This window comes from Anarhichas minor, unplaced genomic scaffold, assembly GCF_050575085.1.
Source record: "Anarhichas minor isolate MPS153535 unplaced genomic scaffold, ASM5057508v1 ptg000043l, whole genome shotgun sequence".
NCBI classification, from domain to species: domain Eukaryota; kingdom Metazoa; phylum Chordata; class Actinopteri; order Perciformes; family Anarhichadidae; genus Anarhichas; species Anarhichas minor.
The window spans coordinates 1178414-1200000 of record NW_027466489.1 but is presented as its reverse complement, the minus strand read 5'-3'; the positions used below and the strand labels follow the sequence as shown (position 1 = coordinate 1200000).

Here is a 21587-nt window from a genome sequence, read left to right as displayed (position 1 = left end):
TATATAACACCCCGTGTGTCTAATTTCACTGTGCACACAGACCCACACACACAAACACTGAGGATGCATTGAAGTATTGTGTACAAAAAAAGACTGAATAATTTAGATGAGACTTGAGCGCACACCTCCGCACAGGCACGCACTGTCAGCTTGGGAGCTGAACCACCTCACTTTCAAATGCACAGGGAACTGCAGGTTGGTAATTTGAATCAACCGTCCTCTGATCTATTTGTTTTCTACAGCTTCTAGCTAAAAGAAACACAAAGAAATGACAGTGGTGGATGGGGAAGAGTGAGTAGTGTGGTAAGGTCACTGTGTTGTTCACTGAATTATTAAAATATGGCAAGTGGAAGTAGCTGCAGTCAAACTGCCTGAAACATGTGCTTCAGGCTCTGCCCACCAGTGAGTCTGCTGCCATTTAATGCAGTTGTGTAAATGAACAAGGATCGCAAGTAATGAATATTTCAGTTGTCGTTGCGTTATATTTCGTATAAGTCATTTAATCTGTCTGAAACAATTAGTCGAATGACCAAAAATAAATCACCAATCGTCAAACCTTTTATCAAATAAAAATGATCTGGTTCCAGCTTCTCGAACTTTAGAATTGTTTGCTTTCTTCTATATAGTTGTGAATTGAATCATCAACAAAACTATACTTTTGAAGACGTTGTGTTTTGCTCTGGAAAGGTTCGAGGGACATCTTCCACTATTTTCTGATTTGATTACTCTTTCAGTGCATATTGCTTGTTTTATCTTACCAACAGTCCAAAACCCAAATACTGTATATATTTAGCTAACAATAAGAAAAGGACTGAATCCTCACATATGAGAAGCTGAAACCACAATGATTTGTTGTAGGGCTGGGCAATAATTATATATCACCACATAGCATGTTTTCCAGTAATTCAATAAATAAATATTCTATATGAAATAACCACATGGTTTTGTGTACTCTTGTATACAAAACACAAATACAAAGTGAGTATTTTCTGATTTATTATCACGGTGGTATGATTCCATTGAAAGACGATGAATTATCATATTGAATTATCGCACAGCCCTAATTTGTTGTTAATTAATTATCTGTAAATTGACTGACGAACAGCTTCCTTCTGTAAATGGATTTAATCTCTTTCATTAGTTGCTTCCTAATTCATTTTGGGTGACCTCGCTCATTAAATGGTGCGGGCCTGTTTCGTCGCCATGGACTTGCCTCTCATGTGCCCTCATGTAGCACCACGTGGACCCCCACGCCCTGCCCCCAACGCCGCTTACACACACACACACACTTTAACTTTGTGAATTCTCCATAAAGCCTTTCCAGATTACAACGGCCATATGTCGGAGAGGCACATACAGTAACACAATTGAATGCTCTGCTAAGTTGTTAAAACCATTGCAGAGGAAACTCCGTCATAACTCATCGACAAGATGTGCTATTCCTAAGGCTGCTTCAAATGTGGTGGAGAAATGTGTTTCTTTCCTGAATCTGGAGGAAAATACAACGTGTTTATCGTTTGCAGCTGTCGGTATCCCAGAAAGCATAAAGCATGCGAGTCAAGGCGTTCAGGCGATCCTCATCAACCCATAAAGTCAGAACATATGTGACCATGTTGTATTTTCTTGATATCTCAGATCAGGTGGTAATTCATTGAACTAATCATAATAAAAGCTACTGATGGAATCCGACCCGGTGATAAACTTGGATGTTCTATGATTTAATGAGTTGATGAGGTGGACCACTTCAGTTTTGACGATGCCCCAACCACAGACCCACTGACACCTCAGACCTGGAACAAGAACTGATATCATAATCAAGTATTTTGACTTACACTGGAATTATTTTTTGCACTTTATTGGAATTACTGTTTTATAAACCTCTTGTTGGATTATAACTGACTAGTGTTACATTGCATTCTGCATCCTGGTGCAGTTCATTCCCACAGTTTTTTGAGGAGGAGGGATTCCTTTTTAAATTTCCTCTCCTGATGTTTCTAACATTTTTTAATGATGTGCTGTGGTGTTTTTTTAAGTTGTTTTGTGCGTTGTCTTTATAGAGGGGTTGGGCAGGAACCGGTGCTATTGTCGGTCTGTAACACTGAGACATTGTGTGGAAGTGGGCTGTACAAATTGACTTGACTTGACTTGACTGCAGCATCTGCTCACCAGATCACCTCCAGTGACAGCACAAACAATAAAGTCTTGATGGTCATAGAAAAACACAAACAATACACGGAATGGTCCTCTGCTTCACAGACATCCATATCTCTTGCTTTACATAATTGCCACGGCCGACTCACAGTGTTTCATACCAGTGTGCATAAATCCCACAGGAGAATATGTCGTTGTAGGTGTTATGTTGCGTTTGTCACAGCTTTGCCACGAAGTGTTGAAGTGTGTGTGAAGTGTGCCAGGTGTGTCAGCCACACCCTCTTTCATTTTGTCTGCTGTGCAACAAAAGAGAATAAATATTTGATAGCAGTAGGTGGAATGGAGGCACTGTCTGAGTCACTCCTTCTTTTCAGTGAACGCACTGCACTACTTTGCTTTGCTGCTTTTTAACCCCTGTTATTACGTGTGTGTGTGTGTGTGTGTGTGTGTGTGTGTGTGTGTGTGTGTGTGTGTGTGTGTGTGTGTGTGTGTGTGTGTGTGTGTGTGTGTGTGTGTGTGTGTGTGTGTGTGTGTGTGTGTGTGTGTGTGTGTGTGTGTGTGTGTGTGTGTGTGTGTGTGTGTGTGTGTGTGTGTGTGTGTGTGTTTAGAGAAACATGAATCACTCTGTTACCTGAGTTGGCCGCACCCTGCCTGCTACTCCAGAGAAAGAGAATCACTTGAGACCAGCAGAAAACATATGTGTGTGTGTGTAATAGGGCTTTAGGCTTTTTTTTTTTAAAGCACTTCTTTCACTCACCAGTTCCTGTCATACCAGTTTTATTATGTGAGTCAAAATATATGTATGTCTTCTCCTGATGAAGTTATGAAAGAATAGTTAGATTACATTAGATGAGATTCAACTTTATTATCACTGCACAGAGTGCAGGTACTTGGACAAAGAAATGCAGTCCAGCACCGAAGCAGAAGTGCAAAAAGCAGTATTATACATAATGTCGAGTGGTAATATACATAATAAATATAATGGACAATAAGAGGTGGATAGGAATGCTGGATAGTATCATCAGTATAAACAGTATTAACAGTAACTAACTAATGGTTCCCAGTAAATGTTTTGTTCCTCACAATCAATGTACTCCTTCAAATTAAAGCTGTAGCTTGGTCTTTTTAAGGAAAACGACAACTAGCTTATTTGAAGAACAATGATTGGCCTAACACATACACATTCAGATATAACATATTAAAACATGATTGTTGTGGAACTCAAAATGTTAACTGTGCTGATATTAGTTTATGCACATTAGATAAGGAGGGATATCAACTGTCAAATAAGAAACCAATAATGGATCCTTTACTCTCATATTGACATCATATTCCACTAATATACTACGATAGCGTAATATTCCTGAAATTCCTTTATGGCTTTGGTGTTGGTGTGCCTCCCCAGATTTTCAGTGGCCCCATCTTCTCTTCTCTTTTAAATCACTTATTTTATCACTCATTTCTGTTTTATTAGTTTATTTTTATCGTATCGGCTGTCTCACTGAGCTTTCTGTTCTGGTTATTGCCTTGCTTTTGCTGCTTTGTCTGTCAAAGCACTTTGCGCTATATAAATAAAGTTATTATTATTATTATTATTATCTGGCCACCCCTATATATGAAAAATAACCTTTGCCACTGCAGGTGGGAGGGGACGGATGGAACTTCTCTGTTCGTCCACACACGTTATATCTTGAATGAAGCGCTGGAACCAAAGTGTGACATAAGCAGAGTTGAGATTAAAACATGGATGCTAAGGTTAATAAAGATTCCATAAGTTATAAATATGGTCAACGCCATCACCCTAAAAGTCACTGACACATTCATCTGCGTGTTCTCGTATCGACATGTACTTTGAACCGTTGGTTCCTCCACCGATTTCTTTGGCCCGTTAACAGACAGCAGGTTTACACATGCATACACACCCACATGCAAATGATTAGAACTGATCCCAAAGTAGTCAAACCACCTTTCACTTTGACTATATGCTACACAACGACTTTAATTGTGAGTACAGTTTGTTATACGGTGGTCGACTCTCTTATAGTTTCTAAAAAATATATATATAGCTAGATTTTGGTTTTGCTGGCTCAGCAGGAAAACTCTGTCAGAGGACGTAAGATGGAAAACTGGAGAGCATGACATCTTCCTCCCTCTTAGGGATCGTGTGTGTGTGTGTGTGTGTGTGTGTGTGAGTGATATTATGCATAATTACTCATACAGCATTAGTTTGTCTAAGTTCAACAATAAACCATGTCAAACATGTTCAGGTGTGTGTTGTCTTGTAGCTGTGTGACCAAGGAGGGTTTGTGGTGTGGACACAGTGAGCGGGTGATCTTTGGCTGAGGGAGATGCTTGGCCTCCTGGTAGGAGGGGGCAGCTGGGAGGACTCAGTAGGGTGTTTGTTCGACAGATAAAATGTACCAGCTCTTAAGGCTGCATGAAAATAACACACTTGAACTCATATACACAAATTCAGAGATGTCACTGTACCACACAGAGGCATTCCTTATGTCATTATTTGCTCTGGATCTTAACCTCTTTAACTAACTTATTACTTTTGTAAGATCTGATTTGGAGCCTAAAGCCGTGTTGTGTGGCGTCTTATCTTCGAACCTTGTTGAAATTGTGTTTTTTTTCTGTGAGATGACAGCTGGAAGTCCCTGGTTTCCCTGAACTATTTTAAGGCGTCTGATCATTTTCAGCGAGCAGGTGTCGACACGTGTTTCAACTGTTATCCTGAGAAAGCAACTGAGTGAGATGTGATGAGGGAGAAGGAAAAAACAGGAGAGAGAATAGAGGTCGGTAGCTAATTACTATTCAGACGGAGTGCCTGTGGGTTAGAAGGAGAGAGAAGTCTCGCTGCAATTCAAATAATCCGAGGCTCGCGAGTGTGAGAGTGTACAGGACTGGGAGAAGACACAGCTTTGATGTTTCTCTCTACACATTGTAGGGAAATACAACATACGCTCCGAGGTGAAGGGAGACTCCTTCACCAATGCTTTCGTCAAACTGAGACGAAAGAGGAGAGCTGTGGCAGAGCCTGACTGTCACATTCGTCACTGAAATGATTTTTGATTGTGACCTCCACCGTCAGGACAGACATGACAGGATCACTGTGAGGAAGTGGGTTAACGAGTGAGGCCCTCATCACCTCAGCTGAGCCATGCTTTGCCTTTTAAGCAGATCTCTTTGACGTTTATTTGAGCGTCAATTGTGAGCAGAGAGGAACAGTTTGTCATCATATAAATAAGTTACTGCAAAAGACATGTTTTATATGTAAAGCACTTTTCATGGATAAGATATAGTACTAAAAAACGGATATCATAAAGGCTTCTCTCATTATTCTGATATTCCACTTGCCATATTTGCCACATTTTCATTCCCTGTTAAAAACAATAACATGTCAAAGTAACGTAGACCAAGCGCAGCAGTTCATGAGGTGCTTTTTATGTTTTGCAACTGTAGCATGGAATTATGGTTGAATTAGCAAGCTGGCTAGCTAGCCAGCCCCTAAATTAAACAACTCAATGCTTCATCCACACACTGATGTCACAGCTTAGGAAAGCACATTGCTATTGCCGGATCATTAGCATTAGCACAGATTCACCAGATTTTGTGCTGATGGCTTAATATCTAGTACACAGAAAAAGACTTCTGCTGTGCTGTGGCTGTAATGCTACACTGGTTACGGAAAGTGTAGCATTACAATCAAAGTCATCTGCTGCTGCTGGAGCCTGGATCTGATGATGCAACCATAAAAACAACAGATGAATTTAAAATCATCCAGATGGAAGAGTGATTACTTCGAGATTCATTTAATGCCACGACAGCCCCTCCCCCAACCCCCCCCCCACCCCCCTTCTCTCTGTGTGCATCTCACTGCAGAGAAACTGCCTGTTCACATGAGCTAAAAATACATCACGTGACTGAGAGAGGCCAACTGTACCGTTCATGCATTACTTATGAAAGTGTTTGCTTTACGTCCTTTTTTTGTGAAAAAAAAGTCCCAGAGTAGATCTTTTAGTTGGAGTGGACTCTCAGGCGATATCCCCCAAACATGAGCACTCTCATTTTGTGTCAGCTTGTCTGCAGTCTGTCAGCAGTGAGTTGGTTTAACTGAGTAGATGTTTCAGTGCAGTTTGCTGAAATATTGCTGGGCTGTCGACTGTGCTGAAGAACTACGACAGATGTAAATGTGTTATGGTTGGTGTTTAAATGTTGGATCTGGATTTTGTCTGGAGATTCATCAAGATTATACAATCATATGTTCTTTTCCAACAGGTGTTTTCCAAAAGTGAAGATTCCAAAAAAAATGTGTTTTTTGTTTGATGAATATCTGATTTTATTTATGATTTTATTTGTTTATATTATTTGATGATGTATGTCCACCTTCTTATGATGAACTGAATATACATGCTCATAATACAGGATCGATCTGGTTTATTGCAATTTGGTTCTATTCGCAACATAAAATTGAACTCATCATCAACTTAATTGCTGTGATCCGGGAACACAGCATTGCAGCTTCAAAGTTGCCTTCTATTGTACAGTGAGATATGCACTTTTGCAGCCATAGTGTGCATGTTCAGATTTGCTTTTCTCTCCAAATTTATATAATCTGGCTAAACTGTTGAGAATGGAAGTCCATTCTTGACCTTGGAAACAGCAGGCAACGCAACAATCTCATCACAAGGTCCATATAGTAGCTGCTCAGTAGCTTTCAACTGGATTTTGTCCAGTTGTTGTGGAATTGTAGCACTTTAAGGAGTTCTCATCAATATTGGTTTAAACATTGAAATTGAGAGTTCATTCGTGTCTAAACTGTTAAATTGTCTGATTGTGTGACGGCTCGAGTTTTCTGGCCAAAACTACAAAAATAAAACCCAAGTTGTTGAACGCAGAATTGTCCTTTATATTGTGATATATTCTTATTAATATCACGACGGGATTCAACTATAACTCCCAGCTCCATGTCTGTCCTGTATGTAGTTGTGTGCTTGGCAGTTGTTCACCTGTGTCAGTGGGCCAAGACATCCTCATCTAATTTCTACTGTCCAAAGAGTCGACATCAGCGGCATTCAACCTTTCGTCACTGTGCGTCTCAGCAGCCTCATTTTCTAATCGGGGATTACCTCTCAGATCTCCAGGAGATGATACAACTACAGAAGAGTCACTGCTGGTCACAGAATGGGATCAACTGAGTACAATACAACAGAGAGTGAAAGCAACCCAGGGTTTTTACACAGACAGTGGCAGGCTTATTTAGTTTTTGTTATTCATTCTGTAAGTCACTGCTATGTGTCTTCATGATGACGAGGTATGAGAGCGGCCGGTGCGGACATACTGAATGAATCATTGCTGCTCAACACGGCTATTAGAGAAGTGAGTGCAGGCTCTTCAGATGGATTTTTAGTTTGTGTCTGAATATCTGATGCCTTGCCCACAGAGTGGCTCAGTGCATCGCTTCAGGGCCCGCGGAGAAGCTCAGTCGGCCTGTGTTGTGTCTGGTGGGGTGGAGGAAGATGCAGATGGGATGTCTGCAGGTGGGACAGGAGGGGCGTTTGGCTCTTTTGACCCCTCCTCGTCTGTCCTTCGAATGCACCATGACTCCCCTCTGTCACTTCCTCCTCTGTGCTCTCATCGTTTTATCTCTGTGTGTCTCCCACATTTCATGCCCTCAGATTTCAAGCCTTTCTGTCTTCTCTCTGCATCTCTGAATCATCCCATCTCTTGCCCACCCACGCTTCTGTACGTTTCCAAATTTAGCCCTGTTTTGCTTTTCTCTTCGTGTCATACTTGAGGCTGGAAGAGAGCCACAGCTTTGACGCCCTCAGCCATCTCTGGAGATTACTGCAACAACTGTGTGCATCCATCTGTGTTTCCATCTTCTCCTTTACAATGTTGTGTTTTTATTTGACCTGTTTCTCTCCTCCCTGTTGCTCTATCAGTATTGTTGTTTGGAGATGTGGTGATAGACCGCATTCAAACACATCAGAGAACATAGCTCAGTCCGGGAGAGTTATCAATAAACTATTGCCCTAACCAAAGGATTCGTTATTTTTTAGATAGATCTTTTTATTCTTAAAAATATGCATTTTATCAAGCATGTTACTATATACTGTTATGTAATGCAGAATGGAAATAGACTGCAACTGAATGTTAGTGCTACTGACAATACAAGTGAACTCATGTTCATTCTAATCCTATCAAATAAAAGTTTGCCTTTGCCTCATCATGACCATCTAGAAGTCACTCGTCTTCTCTGTGATCTTTTACAGGTGATATTACACAGAAGGGATATGAGAAGAAAAAGATCAAACTCCTGGCTCCCTACTTCATCCATACTCCAGGTAAAAACCCATCAACTCTTCTTTTATTCCTGGGTTAGCATAACCATATAAAATATTGCATTGCAGAATAATTGAGGGAAATGTAATTTAGATGTAGATTGCAGTAGATGTTATGTAAATGGCTGTTTCTCTACTATTAATGGTGCTGTACGTTCAGACCTGATAATGCTCACTGCTGCCTCCTAGTGGTGCCATCTCTGTGCTAATCTCCCCTCATCCCACTGACGTGCAGCACAAATGATAATAAATTGTTAGCTGTATGCAGAATGTGTTGCCTCTGCCTCTGCTGGAGGCTCTGTCTCTATTTGAAGAGTCAAATGGTTGGTTAACCAGGTATGATAAAAATAAGATTAACATAAGAACAAAATGTGCAGCACAGCACAACTTAAATTCCACAATAATTAAAATCAAAGCCTTATCTATTCCCATACACCATATCAGACATCCTGTAAAAGTACAGTATTGTTCTTTAGAAAATTGCAGAAAGTGTGCCAAATTTCTCAAAATTCCATTTATTTTAGCGACTGGGGAATTCCACAGCTTTCTTCTTAATTTTTCTGTGAGAAAACTATCCATAGATTTGCTTCTAAGAGGCTAAAGTTAAGTACAGTTGATCAAAATGGCGATTTATCCCATTAAGGCAGTGCCTGAGTTAACACTAGCAGAAACAAGACACTAAGCAAGATCCTCATGTGTTAATAATACAATTAATTAATGCATGTTTATTGTGTTTATTTGACAGTTGAGCCGCCCCGTCAGAATGACAGGCAGCCTCCCGCTCCCAGCTCCTCCTCCAACCACGGCCCTCCTCCCTCCAGCTCGTCCCGTCACAGAGAGCGTCGCTCCCGCAAGACACATCGCAGTGGAGGAACCAGGGACGACCGCTACAGATCAGGTCAGAACTCCAGCATCGAGAAACTACGTTCAGCTTCACTTTTTCCCCAAATGTAAAACACCTGTGATGGACATACACGGAAGTTTCCTCTTATAACTTTGCAGCATTCGCATTAGCCCACATCAGCTTCACTAGTTGAGCTGACACTGGGCTGTTTCAAAGGGACCAATTAAAGAACTGTGTGTGTGTGTGTGTGTGGGAGAGAGAGCGAGAGAGAGAGAGAGAGAGACATATGGCAGTTCAGCCCTGCAGCTGGGAAGCCCCTCAGTGAGGACCCCCAGTCTGTGATGTCACTGCCTGGCTATGTGAGAGGAGAACAGGGGGGATGCTGATCTGGAGGGGAAAACGTTGCTGACAGGGATAAAGGAAAACAGAGCAGTAGAGTAGAGCATTGTCTTAGGCTGTCCATTGTACTATGTTGTTTAGTACAGTTTCAAGTGCAGTAAAAGTGCTCTGATAAAGCACTAGGCTGCCTTCAAAGGAAGCAGGAAGGCCTGTAATCACCAGCGAAGTGTCTAAAATCTTTCCCTCACTCATTCATTCACTACTCCTAATACAATCAATGGTTTGCTCTATGGTAAGCAGTAAATTGAGATTTCAGCCACATGAATAATCATCATTTTGCTGCATCACTCACAAGTTTATTAAATGATAAATACACTTAATTAATGCAGCTCTACCTCCTGAACCACAGCTGCCTGCTGTGTAGAGTTGCATACCTGTGTTTTTCTTCTATCAAAGGGGATGAATTTCATTGTGATATTTCTATTATTTAGCTTACCCTAATTGATGTAAATGGGGTGGACAAAATAATAGAAACACCGGTCAGCATTTCAGCAATACAGCACCACGAACTACATTCCCCAAAATGATCATTAAGTTGAATAAACACCTCTCTAAAACCGTTTTGACAAAACTGAACGTCATAACCTTCAGGTTTTTATTGCAGGTCTGTTCGTTTTAGCTTGGTGTACCTTTTATAAACTAGCAATTTGTATTTCAGACACCAAAATTAAATGACAGAAAGTTGTGCAGTAGCTTGCCAATAGGGAATGATTTGGGACACAGCCACAGTCAGCTGGCAGTTGAAACCACCAACTGTGCCGAGCTAGTTTAAACCAGCAGGCTACAACACAAAGACCCTGCAGCTCTGTGCGCTGTACTGGAGCTAAATGCTAACCTCAGCATGCTAACATGCTTACAATGACAATGCTAGCATACTGATGTTAAGCAGGTGTAATGATTATCATGTTTTCAATCTGAGCTGTATTTATGCTCAAGCAATTTGGCATGCTAACATATGCTAATTAGCACTCAACACACACTACAGCATTAGTGTAGCAGGTTTTCGGCTATAAACGGAGAAATCTAACAAATACAAAATTGGAACTGTTGGTGGCGCTCGAGGAAAGGTCAGGGGATCACCAAAGTCTAAGATTCATCCTCTGGGAACTATAAATGTGTGTACATGGCAAAGTTGATGAGATAATACAGTCAGACAGCCAACCAATGCCATCCCCAGAGCTACACTGCTAGCATGGCTAAAAAATGGAGAGTTTTAAAAGAGACCCAGCACAAACACACAATAGTGAACAAATAACAAAGCACTGCAACAACGAGAAACTGGAATACTAAAATATTAAAGCACTCATCATTTTATGGCCTGCAGAGAAATTATAACACCCTTACTTTAATTGCCTCTCATAGCCTCCTCCAGTTATTACTTCTCTTAAACAACAGTGTCAGCACTGCGTTCACCAAAATACAATATGACTGGTTTGAGGCTGCTGCCTCTACAGTTACACATTCATGTTTCATATGTGTAATAGTAAACCAAAGAGGTACGTATGAAAGATAATACCAGGTTAAGGACTTCAGCCGCCCCATACATCAGGAGCCTCCACACACCCCACCGTACCTATCGCCCCAGAGACAGCCCCCATCCTCACAGACATGTGTAAGGAGTCGGCCCTGTGTGAGGGTGGACGATGGCACATTATGAAGATGATTTAGTCCCGAGCAATCTGTTCAACAGAACGAGTTACGTAATTATGCCCCCTCTGTTGCTGTGTGATGAGCTGCGCTTGATGGTTTATTTAAAAGTGTTGAATGGAAACTGTGTCCCCCGAGTAAATACATGTGTGATTTGTCAGTGAGTGGGCTTTTGTTGCACACGTTTTGTTACGTAGTCTGAATGTGTTCACATGGTTCTTTTTAATGTGCCTGTGGGTGTCATCAAGTGAGAGTATCTCTGCACTTATTACAGTGTGTAGGCAAGTGTGTGGGTTAAAACACAGCTTGTCTCTCTCTCGTGGTTTCCTCTGTCAGTGGAAAAACACAGTCATCCTCTTAGGATTGTCTCCTGATATTCTAATGAACTGTTTCTTCATCAACAATATCTCACTGAAACAAACCTTAAATGTTGCTGACAAAAATGTCTGGAAAAGAATGAGCTAGAGGTGACCAAACTCACTTATCTTGTGATGTTTCACCTCAAGTCGTCGTAGGTTGAATGTGTCTATGAGCTGAGAGAAGAGTAATCACTGATTTTTCCTTCTCGGATTGTTCAATTCGATTTTTTTTACCAACAATAATATTACTTTTTCTTCTTATCACAACCTGATTTTCTACTGTCTAAAATACTTTTACAAATAGTTCACATTACTGCATTTACAATTGCTCCAGCTATGCTTAGCACCTTTTAGTCTTTCTTTGCAAACTGGCTCTTGATGATTGAGCTCATGAGCTGTTTTCATTGTTTTCTTCATTGTTTCTTTGCTTTGAATCAGATCCAAAGCTGCCATTCCAAACTCAAAGTGTGTTTTGTTTTCTGTCTGTGCAGATATCCATACTGAGGCAGTACAAGCTGCCCTGGCTAAGCATAAGGAAGAGAAGATGGCACTGCCCATGCCTACCAAACGACGCTCCACTTATGTCCAGTCTCCCATCGCAACCCGCACACCACCAGGTAGGACAGGAAGGAGAGTCCTCCTGCTCTGCCGTAACAATTTTTGAGATTTAGCTAGGAAGATACAGTGCTGAATATTCCTACTTTGGGCTCTCTCTCTTTTTCGCTCTCAGACTCCTCATCAGGATCTGAAGATGAAACGTCTGCGCGCAGGCAGTCATCAGTGGTCCCTCCTCTGCCTGTGGTCAATCCCAACCTGCAAAGCCCGGACTCTTGGATCAACCGCACCGTCCAGGGCTCCTCCACCTCCTCCTCGGCCTCCTCCACCTTGTCCCATGGAGAGGCCAAGCCGCAGCCTCAGAGCCAGCCTAAGTCTCAGCCTCAGCCTCAGTACAAGCCGCAGTACCAACCACTGTATCAACCTCACTACCAGCCGCAGCACCAGCCGCAGCACCAGCCGCAGCACCAGCCGCAGCACCAACCGCAGCACCAACCGCAGCACCAGCCGCAGCACCAGCCGCAGCACCAGCCGCAGCACCAGCCGCAGCACCAGCCTCACCCCTCAGCCGTGATGGACATGCTGGCTCTCAGTCGCATTGGTGAGACACTCATTTATGACTAAGATGTTCGTGGACACCATTTCTGTTATTAGTATAGTTGTTAATAACACATCTTAAAATGTTGACTGAAATTAGGTTTTGCTTAGTATTATACCTGTACTTGTTAATATCCAGTGCCTGGTATTGTAATTATAAAGCAAGCTGAAACTTTAGGATGGCATCATTCAGACTGTCCTCCCTCGCTTCACCTGCAGCCCCCTCAGAAAACAGCGGCCCCCCTCCAGATGTTACAGCTGTGGCCCCCCCATACAGAGGCCCACGGGTCGACCTAACCTCCAACGCTGCGGTCCGAGGGATGAGCCGTGTACAGAGCCGCTCAAGCATGATGGAGACTGCGGACGGTAACGACTACACCGCATATCATTTTGTATTTGTTTGTGTGTCTTTGTGGGAGTTTGTGTCTGACTCCACTCCCAAATCTCTCTTCGAAATAAGTGTTGACCTCCAACCATGGCAATCATTAATCAGACTTTACTGCTTTCTTTCTTCTTGATCTTTCTCTACCCTGTCACGTTTATTTGACTGCCTGATAGGAAGAGGTAATACCCAGAGTAAGGAAACACCTTAATGTATAATGTCTGTAGCCTCCCGTCTCTACGGTTTTACCCTTACTCTCCACCCTTGTTATTAATGAATGATTATCAAAATGAATGCCACAGAATCAACATCCACACACAGAATGACTCCTCACGTGTGATCCCAAACCAAAAAAACAACCTTTACCCCAGCTCTCACTGTTTTCCTCGTGTTGTTGCCACCTACGTAAGCTGCTTTTCATTCCCACAAGATATGAAAAGATGTTGTTGTCAATTCAGTCTTCACTAAAAAATACAGTCTATTGTGTAATGGGATGAAGAGCAGCAGACAATGAGATGGTAAAATGTTTAGACATGTAGTGTTGTGTCACTTGATGTTCAAGCCATTGGGTGTGTGACTGTGTGTTTGTCTCACCACTGTCCCTCTCCGCCTTCATCCACCTTGTAGGAGTTCCTGTGAACAGCAGAGTGTCCACTAAGATCCAGCAGCTGCTCAACACCCTGAAGAGGCCCAAGAGGCCCCCACTCAGCGAGTTCTTCACCGACGACGCTGAGGAGATCGTTGAAGGTACGCATCTTCAGGGAACATTTCGACGACAGTGTTCACAAGTGGCCCCTTAAATTTCTACTCAAGTGACTTTGAACATTGTTTATATATTTCAAAAACTGTACTACATCACATCCTATTTAAAAAATACATTTTGGGTACAACTGACATTGTATTAAGTGTTTATAAATTCTAACATATTGCTATATTAATAATGGTTAATAAATTGTTCACTAATGCTTTATAGATCAATTATAACCCATTGATATGTTAAACTTTTGGGTTGAAGTACAAATGAAGCACTAAGTACAAGTACTATGAAACTTGACTGTATAAGTAATTATAAAATGCTTTATAATGTGTTATGATTATTGTTTAAAGCATTATAAATATTTACGAGTGATTATAACTATTTTTCTGTGCTATAAGCACATTATAACACATTATAAGTGTAATATTTGTAATGCATTACAGACACGGCGTCATAGAGTCTTACCAAAGTTACCACAAATTATCAGTACAGTTTGTTGTGATCTGAAGACTTGGGGATTAAATTGTTTCAACCATTTTCTTTTTAATTTGTAGACGATTGAAACCACAGAGAAGAACACAGATTAGGAAAGACAGAGGAAAGAGAAAGCCAATCAATAGGCTGAATCATTGAAACCGACTTAGAGTACAGGCCAGCAATGATGCATGGACTGCATTTTATCCTGCTGGCATCCTTGATCAACCTCATTAATCTGTCTCATACATGTTCTGTTGTCTCTCTCACAGTGCCCCAGCCAGACCCCAACACACCCAAGCCGGAGGGCCGTCAGATCATCCCGGTGAAAGGGGAGCCTTTGGGAGTGGTCAGTAATTGGCCCCCAGCCCTGCAGGCAGCGTTGGCTCGTTGGGGGGCCACTCAGGGGAAGAGCCCCGCCCTCACCGCGCTCGACATCACGGGCAAACCGCTCTATACACTGACATATGGTGAGAAACAAGACTCTTGATCTGCTTATGCTTTGTTGAGAGCTATTTCTAATGAGTTCCTGTTAAGAGCTAATTCTGACCATAGAGAGATGTGTGTACTCTGTGACATGATATTTCTTTTGGCAGTGGTAAGACATATAACCTCCCCTCCTAACTAACCTCCTCCCCGCTCCACCTTCTGTCTGTTAGGGAAGCTGTGGAGTCGCAGCGTGAAGCTGGCGTACACCCTCCTGAACAAGCTGGGCACCAAGAACGAGCAAATCCTCAAACCTGGAGACAAGGTGATCGAGCTGACACACAATGCACGCAACAAACAAATGAAGCACAAAGGTATACAACGTTTTGCAGCACAAGGCGCTGAATGTAAAGTTTAATGTCTTGGTAGGTGGCGCTGGTGTTCCCCAACAGTGACCCTGGTATGTTCTGGGTGGCCTTCTACGGCTGCCTCCTAGCTGAAGTTATACCTGTACCTATTGAAGTACCACTGTCTCGCAAAGTAAGAAGTCCATCGAACATGTTCATTTTGTGAGAGTACAGACCTATTTTTTTCTGTTTAACTATGAATTTATTTTTGTGTGTGTGTGGTGTTTTTAGGATGCAGGTATTTGCCAGGTGGGGTTTCTGCTCGGTAGCTGTGGTGTTGGTCTGGCTCTGACCAGTGAGATCTGTCTGAAGGGTTTACCCAAAACACCCACCGGGGAAATATTGCAGTTTAAAGGTCAGCTCTTTCATTTATCTTGATAAAAAATACCATACTCTTTTATTAAATGTTGATGTAAAAAAATGCCATGGCTAAATGAATACCTTTTTTATATTCTGAAGTATAATCTCCCCAAAGTCCCCTTGATTTTACTGCACTGACGCCTTTCTCTGATAGGCTGGCCTCGACTAAAGTGGGTGGTGACAGACTCAAAATACCTGACCAAGCCTTCCAAAGACTGGCAGCCGCACATCCCCACTGCCAACACTGACCCTGCATATATAGAGGTAACAGAGCGGCTTACTGGTGGGTCAGCTGATTGCATTAACCAGTTACTGCTTTTAGGGAGACGATATTGTATAACTGGCCGACCTGAATGTTGATAAAGGTAAAGCGTGTTGCGGGTTTGCACAAGTATTCACATGTACTCCCGTGTTTCCTCTCTGTTTAGTACAAGGCGAGTAAAGATGGCACAGTGGTGGGTGTGGCTGTGTCTAAAGTAGCCATGTTGACCCACTGCCAAGCGCTGACCCAGGCCTGCAACTACTGCGAGGGTGAGTGAAGAGTTGTCATCGTCCATTACCTGAAGCTTGGCTCATCAACATACTTGTTATGAGTCTGAAGTCGCTTGTGTCTTTCTTCACTTTAAGGGGAAACTTTGGTGAATGTCCTGGACTTTAAAAAGGATATAGGCCTGTGGCATGGAGTTCTCACGGTAAGGTTGTAGGGATGCTTTTTACTTTTTCTGTAATTTTAGAACTAATTTTAGTAGAATGAACCAATGTGGGGCTTTGTTATGATGAGAAAAATAATAAGTATTATAGTGTATTAGCTGTTTAATCGGGTTTTGTTTGTTTCCAGGCTGTGATGAACAGGATACACACCATCAGTGTTCCCTACGCAGTAATGAAGGCTTGTCCTCTCTCCTGGGTACAGAGGGTCCACATCCTCAAAGGTAACACTGATGTCAGCATGAGTATAGCCATATAAAAGTATAACATGATAAATGTTTAACATAACATGACATGCCACTATTCTTGTGCAGCTCGTATAGCTTTGGTGAAGTGCCGTGATCTACACTGGGCCATGATGGCTCATCGGGAACAGAGAGACACCAGTCTGGCGTCATTACGTATGCTGATTGTTGCTGATGGTGCTAACCCCTGTGAGTACTTTGTGACGCTCCAGCTTTGTAAAACTCGGTATTTTCAAACGACACAAATTAGATATAATGTGTTGAATTCCCTATCTTTTGCTGTCAAGGGTCGGTGTCTTCTTGTGACGCCTTCCTGAACGTGTTTCAGTCCCACGGGCTGAAACCTGAGGTCATCTGTCCCTGTGCCACCTCCCCTGAGGCTATGACAGTAGCTATACGCAGGTATGTGGCTGACCCATATTTTCTTTTTGTGTAACATTTTATGAGAGGAAAAAGACAAACAAAATAATATAGAAACCCCTTCCTTCTTCTAAGTCCCTAGTCCCACCTACCTCCCATTTCTTCCTTCTTCCCGCCCTCCATTTCAATTCAAGGCCCATGAAAGGACTTTACGATTAATGAAAGACAAAGGAAAAGCATGACACACTGCTTCACTCAAGGTTGATTAACATGTTTACTGGTGTAACAGATTGGATGGAGATGAAGACTGTTGTACATGGGTGGGTGGGCAGATGGCTAACTGTAAGAACAGATGGGATGGATGGAAATGCTCAAGATTAATCGAACTCTCCCCTGTGTAGACCGGGAGTACCAGGCACACCCCTCCCAGCCCGGGCCATTCTTTCCCTGGGCGGCCTGAGCCACGGTGTCATCAGGGTCAACACAGAGGACAAGAACTCCGCCCTGACTGTACAAGACGTGGGGCATGTCATGCCTGGAGGTGAGGGTAGAAGGAAAGATAAATGAGTCAAAGGGAAACCATCAAAAACAAATGAAAGATGAGTGCTCGTGTAAAGAGCTGCCAAAAAAGCATTCTTGAGCTACAGTATGTCAGAAATTTAAGCCTCAATAAGCAATCCTTCCTCCAATCAGTTCAGCCAGAAGTTAACGGATGTGCATCAATATAAGATGTAGGACCAGATACAAGACTGCAGCAGGCCAGGCACACCTGCTACACATGCAAACCATTTAATGAAATACTGACACTTTAAAATATTCGTGACACATATTTACAATACAGAAGAAAATGGGACTCACTTTCCACCTCTCCAAAGTTACACAGCTCAGACAATGTATATGCTCCTCCTGAAACCTCAATAGCAAGAGGAAGAATACCAGTTTTTAAATGTGCAATTAAAGATCTTTGGCTTCTAGATCAGCAAGATTAAACTGTATTGTCCAGAAGGAAAAGGTCATGTAGTCCAAAAAACTGGGCTGAAATGTGCAATGTAAATTTATGAAGTCTATTAGTTGTCTGAATGCAGCCTTTGTGTGTCTCCAGCTCTGATGTGCACTGTTAAGCCAGACGGGCCTCCTCAGCTGTGTAAAACAGATGAGATAGGTGAGATAATAATCAACTCCCGTGCTGGAGGCAACATGTACTACGGCCTGCCTGGGGTCACCAAAAACACCTTTGAGGTATGAAAGTAAAATTACATTTACATCTCGCCTGTGCTGATACAATCAAACAATTAATTTGTTTCTTTCTGTGGTGTATTTCCATCATTTCTGTGCGGTTGTGTTCAGGTGATACCGGTTAACGCTAATGGAGTTCCCATTGGAGAGATACCATTTGTGCGGTCAGGACTCCTGGGGTTCGTTGGCCCAGTAAGTAGGACCGTTTCATTACAGTACAACATCTGTGGTCACTTGAGCCGTCCTGGAAACCATGCTTCTCTCTCTGTCTTTGAATGGGTCTGTATACTTACGGTATAATGACCCCGCTGTGTATCCTCCCGCTCCGTGCAGGGCAGTCTGATCTTTGTGGTGGGGAAGATCGAGGGTCTGCTGATGGTGAGCGGGCGGAGACACAATGCTGATGACCTGGTGGCCACCGCTCTCGCCGTGGAGCCAGTCAAGACCGTGTACCGTGGGAGGTGAGGAGACCACTAAATTCCTCTTTATACAAAGTGTGAGTGGAAAGATGGTGCTCTGTTGGTAAAGTGTGGCTTCTAAGTCATCACTACTGACACCTGGTGGTACAGGAGAAGCACAGCTGACCAAAACAGGGCAACACTGGATGTAATGGTGGCGCTATCTATAGATGTCTGACTTCCACACCCTCTGAATAGTCTTCAACATTTTTGTGTGTGTTTTTCTGTGTTTCAGGATCGCTGTGTTTTCAGTCACAGTGTTTTATGATGAGAGGGTAGTGATTGTGGCGGAGCAGAGGCCAGACGCCAGCGAAGAGGACAGCTTCCAGTGGATGAGCCGAGTGCTTCAGGTAAATCAGCTCATCATCTTCTTTCACACGCTTTTATTGTGAAGCAGCATTTATGCAAGTAACAGGAAACAATATACACATCTTCTTTTCTATTTAAATATGAAGACCAGCCAAACTTTAAAGCACAGTAAATCACTAGTTATTATTGATGGGTAATAACACTATCATCCAGTGCATCTGTAATATTGAGACAAAAGCACCATTCTGTCAAGCTCTTTAGTCACCTTCAGTCTTTAAAAAAATAATTTTGTGTTATTAGTTATTTTGTAAGCAACTGTCCTCTGCAGGCTATCGACAGCATCCACCAGGTTGGCCTCTACTGTCTGGCTCTGGTTCCGGCCAACACCTTACCTAAAACACCCCTGGGTGGCATCCACATCTCTGACACCAAGCAGTTCTTCTTAGATGGCAACCTGCACCCCTGCAACATCCTACTGTGTCCTCATACGTGTGTCACCAACCTGCCCAAGCCCCGCCAGAAGCAGCCCGGTAGGCAACGCTTGTCTGCAGACAGAAACCCCAAAGCTCAGAGACATTGCTGATGTTCCGCCTGTGAGAGTCAGTCAGGGTTATGAAGTGTTTTGTGAAATTAGAGCGTGGTCAGTAGTGTTACATAACGCGCACATAACAGTTTCTGAATTTGGGAAAGCAATGTTTCTGCCACGCTGGCCTCTGGCTGTGGCAAAGTTCAAAGAATGTCACGCAATCGGCGTACTTGAGCACAGCCACCATTAAACATCTGTGTGTAACATTCTGACAGGATTACAGTTGAGGTTTTCTTGGGTGCTTTATTGGGGTGCCTTGTTACGATCATTTCTATTTTCCAATCCTGTTTATATTATTTTCATTTTTTTTTAAATTAGAAATGTCTTAGCAGAGGTCAAGAAGCCTCAGGTTTATACAACGGACCGCCCCTTAACCTTTTGAGAAAAACAAACAATAACACAAAATGAGCAGAAAAACTAAGCAATCAATAGACAGCAGTCCATTAAAAATAAAAAATACATGAAAAAAATACAATGAAAAGGAAGAATATATCATGAATACAATGTGATGACAATTTCCTTTTATCTTTCATATCTCTCTCTCTCACACGAAATATTTTTGCTCCATTTCACACTTTACACTGTTTCCCTTGTAGTTGGTGTTGGTCCCGCGTCCGTGATGGTGGGCAACCTGGTAGCAGGGAAGAGGATTGCCCAGGCTACAGGCAGGGACCTCGGCATGATCGAAGACCAGGATCTTGTGCGGAAGGTAGCGTGACCATAAATACTCTCACTTTCAACCACCCACTAACTCTTTATCTGATTACTTCAAACACATTCCCACTTTCTAAAGAGACGCATGCATGTCCTTTCGCATCAGCAGGAAACACAGGATCAGTACCGATGCTCATACTGTGTTATAATGGTGGATAGCTAAGTTTGAAGACTTTCCACTGCCAGTGTAACAATGGTTCAGGCTCAAACAAAGCTCAGTTTTATAGATGTAAGAAAAAACCTGGACTCTTCTCTCTTTCTGCTCTCATCACTCTCTGGATGTAGCTCTGTATGTGGCCCACTGTGATGGTAAGAATGAAGGCCCCCTTCTGGCATCTTCCCCCACGCCTTTGTTTATTCTTGTCACATTCTTGTATTGTGGTTTTATTTTGTGTGCTTGTGTTAAAGTGTGACACAAGCAAAGCTTTGCATGTTTATTGTTTATTATCTGTGTTACAAGATATGCACCTTCTGTAGCTTTCCCTTGTTTTACTGCAAAGGTTCCTTTCACGTCCTAAGTTATTGTTCATTATTTTAAGAGCTGTGTTGGCTCACAGTATGTGGTGTAAATTATTTGCACGTTGGCAAGAGATCATTTATGCCAGACAACTGTGTACTGAGGTATGCAGTCTCTGAGCCCCACCTCATTTTGTTTTATTCAGGTGTGTTAAATTGTTCCATCAGCACTAAACTCCTCCCTGTATAAGCTCTCCATGATCGTGTTTGTAATAGTTTATAAAGCACAACCTCAGATATACAGTACATACGTACATATCTAATTATTATTTCCTTTTATTTCAGCATCAGTATTTGACAGAGGCTCTACAGTGGAGGGCACAGACAGACGCAGACCACGTCCTCTTTGTTCTTCTTAATGCCAAGGTATCAAACTGATCTGTTTATATGCTGAGAAACACATAATGTAGACTTGGACTGCGATGCACAAGATTGATGATGCTGCTGCATGAATTACTACTTGTGTTGTTGGTGACGTTGTATCCCTGTCTCTGTGTGTTACTCCTGTCTTTCAGGGTGTCGCAGTGAGCACAGCGACCTGCGTCCAGCTTCACAAGCGAGCGGAGAAGATAGCTGCAGCGCTCACTGAGAAAGGCAGCATCAACACCGGAGAGAACGTAGTTCTGCTTTATCCTCCTGGTGGGTTCTGCCTCTTACTTCCTGTCTGTGTCTAGCTATTAATCCCCTTGTGATTAATTATAGTGAGTTTTCTCTTCTTTTTTTCACTCCACCATTTGTCCTCTATCTTTC

The 21587-nt window shown here is 42.5% G+C and overlaps 1 protein-coding gene across 4 annotated transcripts in view; it reads left to right on the top strand.

The window, feature by feature from the left end:
- dip2bb (disco-interacting protein 2 homolog Bb) overlaps positions 1 to 21587 on the top strand; it is a 35887-nt gene that overhangs the window by 6476 nt on the left and 7824 nt on the right. The window contains exons 2-29 of one of the 4 annotated variants that reach the window (XM_076110415.1): positions 8430 to 8501; positions 9244 to 9396; positions 12239 to 12364; positions 12478 to 12761; positions 12855 to 12903; positions 13119 to 13265; positions 13458 to 13475; positions 13909 to 14028; positions 14785 to 14982; positions 15172 to 15263; positions 15368 to 15478; positions 15577 to 15700; positions 15860 to 15969; positions 16134 to 16236; positions 16333 to 16397; positions 16544 to 16637; positions 16728 to 16847; positions 16946 to 17060; positions 17420 to 17559; positions 18121 to 18257; positions 18366 to 18446; positions 18588 to 18715; positions 18948 to 19062; positions 19350 to 19551; positions 20204 to 20316; positions 20607 to 20630; positions 21123 to 21203; positions 21353 to 21476. In XM_076110415.1, coding sequence (XP_075966530.1) covers positions 8430 to 8501; positions 9244 to 9396; positions 12239 to 12364; positions 12478 to 12761; positions 12855 to 12903; positions 13119 to 13265; positions 13458 to 13475; positions 13909 to 14028; positions 14785 to 14982; positions 15172 to 15263; positions 15368 to 15478; positions 15577 to 15700; positions 15860 to 15969; positions 16134 to 16236; positions 16333 to 16397; positions 16544 to 16637; positions 16728 to 16847; positions 16946 to 17060; positions 17420 to 17559; positions 18121 to 18257; positions 18366 to 18446; positions 18588 to 18715; positions 18948 to 19062; positions 19350 to 19551; positions 20204 to 20316; positions 20607 to 20630; positions 21123 to 21203; positions 21353 to 21476 — 3246 coding nt within the window. Of the gene's footprint in view, positions 1 to 8429; positions 8502 to 9243; positions 9397 to 12238; positions 12365 to 12477; positions 12904 to 13112; positions 13266 to 13457; positions 13476 to 13908; positions 14029 to 14784; positions 14983 to 15171; positions 15264 to 15367; positions 15479 to 15576; positions 15701 to 15859; positions 15970 to 16133; positions 16237 to 16332; positions 16398 to 16543; positions 16638 to 16727; positions 16848 to 16945; positions 17061 to 17419; positions 17560 to 18120; positions 18258 to 18365; positions 18447 to 18587; positions 18716 to 18947; positions 19063 to 19349; positions 19552 to 20203; positions 20317 to 20606; positions 20631 to 21122; positions 21204 to 21352; positions 21477 to 21587 lie in introns of all 4 variants that reach the window. The other 3 variants (XM_076110413.1, XM_076110412.1, XM_076110416.1) reach the window with 3 other exon arrangements.